This window comes from Rutidosis leptorrhynchoides, chromosome 5, assembly GCF_046630445.1.
Source record: "Rutidosis leptorrhynchoides isolate AG116_Rl617_1_P2 chromosome 5, CSIRO_AGI_Rlap_v1, whole genome shotgun sequence".
In the NCBI taxonomy this organism is placed as follows: domain Eukaryota; kingdom Viridiplantae; phylum Streptophyta; class Magnoliopsida; order Asterales; family Asteraceae; genus Rutidosis; species Rutidosis leptorrhynchoides.
The window spans coordinates 143722768-143730971 of NC_092337.1; the positions used below are offsets into that span (position 1 = coordinate 143722768).

At 31.5% G+C, this 8204-nt stretch overlaps 1 protein-coding gene across 1 annotated transcript; it reads left to right on the forward strand.

The window, feature by feature from the left end:
• The first annotated feature begins 3560 nt into the window (after positions 1-3560).
• LOC139849071 (uncharacterized) lies at positions 3561-7956 on the forward strand. The gene is made up of 3 exons (XM_071838745.1): positions 3561-3878; positions 7299-7530; positions 7610-7956. Exons 1-3 carry the CDS (start codon positions 3561-3563, stop codon positions 7954-7956), a joined length of 897 nt encoding a protein of 298 aa, XP_071694846.1.
• The last annotated feature ends 248 nt before the right edge of the window (positions 7957-8204 follow it).

The following is an 8204-nucleotide window of genomic DNA, read 5'->3' on the forward strand; positions in this document are numbered from 1 at the left end:
ATATAGAATTGTTAATATTATGAAAATGCGTATAAGTTTAATATTGTTCAAACATGTCATTATGATTGTTTTGATTTATGATTTTGCTAACACTAATGCATATTTGGATGCACAAAAATTGTGTTTAATGTGTTTTGCAGACTGAAAGGGGTGAATCTTCATCCGCTTCCCAGGCTCACAATGCTCCTCCTGAGAATGCAGAACGAATAGGAGATTAACGACCAATACAGACAAAATCTACCGCACAATTCATTTCATATTCAAATATACACGAGGCAGATTTACACCCTAATTTAAGATTTGACAAACATTGGATAGATTATCCAAAATATTAGAGGAACTTGCACATTCTTCAGTCAAAGGATGTTGAAGTACCCAGGGTGATAGATTGGGAACCGTTAAAAACAGTGGGATTAGCCGAATGAATCAGGGAATTGCTTTACCAAAGGTATGGTAATTCTACTTTTCATGATTGGGAACATTTATTCACTATACGTAGGCCTGTATATAGGGAATGGTGTGTGGAATTATTAAGTACAGTTGAAATAAATGATCAGGTAGCTAGCTTAACTGATCAGAGTTTTATTAGATTTTTATTAGGAGGTGTGATGCGCCATATGTCTCTATTAGATATGACTCGGGCCTTGTGTATATATACGCCGGAGGAATTAGTATCTGCTGATTGTCAAAGGTTAGTAATTAATGGTAGAAGGGTTGATGAAAATTTTAATATTAATGGAATATGGAGTAGAATGACTAGCCATAACCGATTTCGTGGGGGATCTTACTCTTATACTGATATTAATAGAGCTGAGCTAAGAGTGATCCATAGGTTTTTAGCAAACTCAATTACACAACGAGGTAGGAATAAAGAAAAGGTAAATGAAAATGATCTATTTTACCTCATGTGTATTCGAGACCCACAGAGCATTGTGAACATACCTTATTGTGTGGGTTATTATTTATCGGTAATGGTAAGGGGTATGCGAAATAATAGTATAATAGGAGGTGGAATTTTCATTACTTTAATTACTGAGAGTATGTTTGGCGACAAGCTTTTTGGAGCGTTTAGCGTTTAGCTTTTATGAAAAAGCTCCTATCTAATAAAAAAGCTTCGTTTGGTTACGTTTTTTACAAGAGCTGAAAGCTTTTTAATGAATGGAAAAAGCTTGTAATTTAAACGCTAGTAAATCCAACGTTTAGCGATTAAAAAAGGCTTTTGATATTTAAGTGACTTAAATAACCTTCCAATATATTAGGGATCTCCCACGTAAATCAGTTATTCTTATGATAATAAAAGGCCAGACCCTAATAATTATCTTTATTCTCCTCTGTTTCTTGATTACGCCGTTGCCGTTTTTTTCTTTGAGGTAAACAACAAACCTAGTACTCGTTGGTTTATCAGTGTATCTTTATTGCTTCTACTCATTGTTTTTTATTTTAATTTATATAACTATTATTCCTTTATGTATGCATCTTCATGTATAATTTATTATATCATTAATTGATTAGTGTTAAGTTCGTACAGATATCTCACATGTTCTGCTTACCAAATAATCTTAAAGAATTTTAGTTTGGTGACACATAATTGGTTACATGATAACATGATCTCTATGTTTTTTTTTTTACAAATCATGTTTGTTTATTGTTTACTCAACACGTGTAGCTATAAATCCTTATATGCATGTATCTCTATGTATTTGTTTATGTCTAGGAAGATTCATTATAACATATATGGTTACTTGTATCTATACGTATTAAATTTATAAATTTTTTTGAGTATGTTTATAGGATTATTATGAAACTTGTTGATTGTTGCTAAAAATATGTATGAAAAATTATTTTTAGTATAGGATGAATAAAGGATCCATTGAGTGGTTTAATTGGTTAGCGAATCCGTAATTATTAGATTTGTGTACTCTTTCTTGAGATGGGATAAGCGAGCCTTAGTACCCGTCTTTATAGTTTGTTGCATTAGTACAACACATTGTTTTAGGTGGTTGGTTTAAGTATAAACTATTACTCATATATCATCACGTTGCTAGATGGCTCCTAAACCAGAGAATGCTAAGAAAGAAAACTGGACACAAGAAATGGTTTTGGAATTGTGTCAGTTCTTAAACAAATATATCACGAAGCATGGCCGAACTTCTGCATTTAAATGGGTTTCCCTTCAACCAGAGTTCGAGAGAGTTATGAACTATAAATTCCATAGTGATAAAGCTTTAAAAAACAAGTATGATAGTATGAGAAAGGAGTACAACCTTTGGAAGTCATTGAAGCACGGAGAGACTGGTCTTGGTTGGGATGAAAGTACCAAACAACTTAATTGTTCTGATGAATGGTGGAAAACTAAAATTGCGGTAAGATAATATAATTCATTTAATTTTTTAAATAACATATAAAGTTAAGATAATATTATTCATCTAATTTAACTAATGATTCACAATTATATTGTGTATAGGAAAACTCTAAATACGGAGCAATTAGAAAAAATCAACCATCAGCACAACTACAAGAAGAATGGGATCAGTTATTTGGAGATGCAGTTGCAAGTGGGTCAAATTGTGTGGCGCCTTCAATGGACTCGAATATAATCAATGAGGTGCATGTTGAGAACCTTGTCGATGATGATGTTGAGATGGGTTTTGATGTAGATGCTTATCAAGTAAACAGTGACACACCTAATTATGTAGAAGAGTTAGAAACAGAAGATCCCAACTTTTTTCGCAACTTTTATAATGAAGCCACTCAACAAAATACGTCGGCACCAATCCCAAGTGAGGTTGCTAAAAAATTTGAGATGACTTCTAAAATAAACACAAAACCCAAACCAGCTAGCATGAAACGTAAAGGAAGAGAATCATCGGGATCTTCAATGCTCAAGAACCATTTAGCGCAAAGTAGTGTGACTCAACAACGTGTTCTACAAATGTTAGAAGCAGATTCTTCCAAACTCGATCAAAGTACTAAGTTTACTATTGGAGCTGCTGTAGGTGTGCTTAACCGAATGGTTGATGTAGGATTAATGACAGAAGCAGGGGAGTTGTGGTTGTTTGCAATTAAATTATTTGAAAATCCGATAAAAAGAGAAATATTTATCAATTTGCGGAGTGATAATGGCAGGCTAGCTTGGTTGCAAAACGAACGAAGCGAAAACTGATTTTTTTAGCATATTTTTTGTGTTTGAACAATTGTTATTTTTATGGATTATTTTTTTTCCTATGTGTGTTAGTGACATATATTTGTTGGATATTATTTGGTATGTTTTTTTATATAATTTTTTTACTAGAGAATAGTTTGTGTTAGTGAATTGCTAGTGAAAGTATTTTCATAATATCTTGTTATATATATATATATATATATATATATATATATATATATATATATATATATATATATATATATATATATATATATTTGTTGACAGGGTTAATATGGATAACGAGATAACCAAGAAGATACACAAATTGCATTGCGTTAATTTGTTGTTGGATTCATGTTATACAAGTGATCTTGCTGCGACATATTATTATAAGTATATACACAAAGAACCATGCATGACTTCAGCCCAAACAGGTGAGGCTTGGGTGATGGAAGTTTTAAATGGTCATCCAATACGATCTGTAAATGCATTTAGAATGCATCCAGATTTGTTTATAAAATTATGTGGAGAACTTGAAACAAACTATGGATTGCAGTCAACTGATAAAATGTCCACATTTGAGATGGTGGGGATATTTATGTATACATTGGCATTGGGATTATCTAATAGAGATGTTATGGAGCGTTTTCAACGTTCAGGGGAGACTATTAGTAGAGCATTTCATGAAGTTCTAAAGGCGATAATTGGTAGAGATAAAGGTTTCCAAGGTCTGGTGAAATGTCCCGTTCTTATTGATTAAAAACGTTCCATATTAATTGATTTCGTTGCGAGGTTTTGACCTCTATATGAGACGTTTTTCAAAGACTGCATTCATTTTAAAACAAACCATAACCTTTATTTCATCAATAAAGGTTTAAAAAGCTTTACGTAGATTATCAAATAATGATAATCTAAAATATCCTGTTTACACACGACCATTACATAATGGTTTACAATACAAATATGTTACAACAAAATAAGTTTCTTGAATGCAGTTTTTACACAATATCATACAAGCATGGACTCCAAATCTCGTCCTTATTTAAGTATGCGACAGCAGAAGCTCTTAATAATCACCTGAGAATAAACATGCTTAAAACGTCAACAAAAATGTTGGTGAGTTATAGGTTTAACCTATATATATCAAATCATAATAATAGACCACAAGATTTCATATTTCAATATACATCCCATACATAGAGATAAAAATCATTCATATGGTGAACACCTGGTAACCGACATTAACAAGATGCATATATAAGAATATCCCCATCATTCCGGGACACCCTTCGGATATGATATAAATTTCGAAGTACTAAAGCATCCGGTACTTTGGATGGGGCTTGTTGGGCCCAATAGATCTATCTTTAGGATTCGCGTCAATTAGGGTGTCTGTTCCCTAATTCTTAGATTACCAGACTTAATAAAAAGGGGCATATTCGATTTCGATAATTCAACCATAGAATGTAGTTTCATGTACTTGTGTCTATTTTGTAAATCATTTATAAAACCTGCATGTATTCTCATCCCAAAAATATTAGATTTTAAAAGTGGGACTATAACTCACTTTCACAGATTTTTACTTCGTCGGGAAGTAAGACTTGGCCACTGGTTGATTCACGAACCTATAACAATATATACATATATATGAAAGTATGTTCAAAATATATTTACAACACTTTTAATATATTTTGATGTTTTAAGTTTATTAAGTCAGCTGTCCTCGTTAGTAACCTATAACTAGTTGTCCACAGTTAGATGTACAGAAATAAATCGATAAATATTATCTTGAATCAATCCACGACCCAGTGTATACGTATCTCAGTATTGATCACAACTCAAACTATATATATTTTGGAATCAACCTCAACCCTGTATAGCTAACTCCAACATTCACATATAGAGTGTCTATGGTTGTTCCGATATATATATATATAGATGTGTCGACATGATAGGTCGAAACATTGTATACGTGTCTATGGTATCTCAAGATTACATAATATACAATACAAGTTGATTAAGTTATGGTTGGAATAGATTTGTTACCAATTTTCACGTAGCTAAAATGAGAAAAATTATCCAATCTTGTTTTACCCATAACTTCTTCATTTTAAATCCGTTTTGAGTGAATCAAATTGCTATGGTTTCATATTGAACTCTATTTTATGAATCTAAACAGAAAAAGTATAGATTTATAGTCGGAAAAATAAGTTACAAGTCGTTTTTGTAAAGGTAGTCATTTCAGTCGAAAGAACGACGTCTAGATGACCATTTTAGAAAACATACTTCCACTTTGAGTTTAACCATAATTTTTGGATATAGTTTCATGTTCATAATAAAAATCATTTTCTCAGAATAACAACTTTTAAATCAAAGTTTATCATAGTTTTTAATTAACTAACCCAATACAGCCCGCGGTGTAACTACGACGGCGTAAATCCGGTTTTACGGTGTTTTTCGTGTTTCCAGGTTTTAAATCATTAAGTTAGCATATCATATAGATATAGAACATGTGTTTAGTTGATTTTAAAAGTCAAGTTAGAAGGATTAACTTTTGTTTGCGAACAAGTTTAGAATTAACTAAACTATGTTCTAGTGATTACAAGTTTAAACCTTCGAATAAGATAGCTTTATATGTATGAATTGAATGATTTTATGAACATCATTACTACCTTAATTTCCTTGGATAAAGCTACTGGAAAAGAGAAAAATGGATCTAGCTTCAATGGATCCTTGGATGGCTCGAAGTTCTTGAAGCAGAATCATGACACGAAAACAAGTTCAAGTAAGATCATCACTTGAAATAAGATTGTTATAGTTATAGAAATTGAACCAAAGTTTGAATATGATTATTACCTTGTATTAGAATGATAACCTACTGTAAGAAACAAAGATTTCTTGAGGTTGGATGATCACCTTACAAGATTGGAAGTGAGCTAGCAAACTTGAAAGTATTCTTGATTTTATGAAACTAGAACTTTTGGAATTTATGAAGAACACTTAGAACTTGAAGATAGAACTTGAGAGAGATCAATTAGATGAAGAAAATTGAAGAATTAAAGTGTTTGTAGGTGTTTTTGGTCGTTGGTGTATGGATTAGATATAAAGGATATGTAATTTTGTCTTCATGTAAATAAGTCATGAATGATTACTCATATTTTTGTAATTTTATGAGATATTTCATGCTAGTTGCCAAATGATGGTTCCCACATATGTTAGGTGACTCACATGGGCTGCTAAGAGCTGATCATTAGAGTGTATATACCAATAGTACATACATCTAAAAGCTGTGTATTGTACGAGTACGAATACGGGTGCATACGAGTAGAATTGTTGATGAAACTGAACGAGGATGTAATTGTAAGTATTTTTGTTAAGTACAAGTATTTTGATAAGTGTATTGAAGTCTTTCAAAAGTGTATAAATACATATTAAAACACTACATGTATATACATTTTAACTGAGTCGTTAAGTCATCGTTAGTCGTTACATGTAAATGTTGTTTTGAAACCTTTAGGTTAACGATCTTGTTAAATGTTGTTAACCCAATGTTTATAATATCAAAAGAGATTTTAAATTATTATATTATCATGATATTATGATGTACGAATATCTCTTAATATGATATATATACATTAAATGTCGTTACAACGATATTCGTTACATATATGTCTCGTTTCAAAATCATTAAGTTAGTAGTCTTGTTTTTTACATATGTAGTTCATTGTTAATATACTTAATGATATGTTTAATTATCATAATATAATGTTAACTATATATATAACCATATATATGTCATCATATAGTTTTTACAAGTTTTAACGTTCGTGAATCACCGGTCAACTTGGGTGGTCAATTGTCTATATGAAACCTATTTCAATTAATCAAGTCTTAACAAGTTTGATTGCTTAACATGTTGGAAACATTTAATCATGTAAATATCAATCTCAATTAATATATATAAACATGGAAAAGTTCGGGTCACTACATCTGGCACGCAACATTATAAGACCAAAAGATCCAACTTTTCAACTAGTACCACCTCAAATCATGAATGACAAAAGATACATGCCGTATTTCAAGGTAATGCACTTATTAATGTCATTGTTATATATTTAAATTGTTACTTCTCTAATGTTGAAATTATATTTAGGATTGTATTGGATGTATCGATGGTACACATATAAGGGCCTGCATTACAGAGAGTCAACAACTACCTTATATTGGTAGAAAAGGATTACCTACTTTCAATGTAATGGCAACGTGTGATTTTGATATGTGTTTTACATATGTATCAGTCGGATGGGAGGGATCAGCACATGACACACGTGTTTTTATGCACTCAATCCAAAATAAGTCAATGAACTTCCCGCAACCACCTGAAGGTAAATATACATATCTATGTTATTGTTTCATGTTACTTTCTGCAAATTCCAACACGATTTGTTTAAACTTTATTATCAGGTAGATATTATTTGGTTGATAAAGGATACCCGGACAGAAAGGGATACCTTGTTCCATATCCAAAGACAAGATACCATCAATCTCAATTTCAAAAAGAGCCCCCAAATAATATGCAAGAAGCATTCAACCGTTCACATTCACCTCTACGAAGTTATATTGAGAGGTCATTCGGAATTTTGAAGAAACGGTTTCACATACTTAGTGAAATGCCAAGGTTTAGTGTGCAAACACAAATTGATGTTATCACGGCTACATTTGCATTGCATAACTACATTCGTACTAATAGTCAAGAAGATATCATGACATACGCACCGAAGGACTATTTGAAGGAAGAAGGAATGAGATGAAACAAGTTCGTAACTATATTGCTACTTCAATATGGAATGATCGTCATTAATAATATAGTAGTAGTATATATGTTTTCGGTTATTAGTAGTATTATATATGTTTTCGGTTATTTGGTAATGACTATGTTTTATTAGACTAAAATAATGATATTTAAGTATTTTTTTCTAGTGTCCATTTTTGTCATTTTACTTATTTTATAACAGCTCCAGCTACTTTGCCAAACAATTAAATACATTTAAACGCTTTC

Bases quoted from the DNA above. Each gene is read 5' to 3' on its own strand.
- LOC139849071 (XM_071838745.1), top strand. From the start codon at position 3,561: ATGACTTCAGCCCAAACAGGTGAGGCTTGGGTGATGGAAGTTTTAAAT. The intron at 3,879-7,298 runs GTGAAATGTCCC...AATTATATTTAG, and splicing joins ATAAAGGTTTCCAAGGTCTG to GATTGTATTGGATGTATCGA. The intron at 7,531-7,609 runs GTAAATATACAT...CTTTATTATCAG, and splicing joins CTTCCCGCAACCACCTGAAG to GTAGATATTATTTGGTTGAT.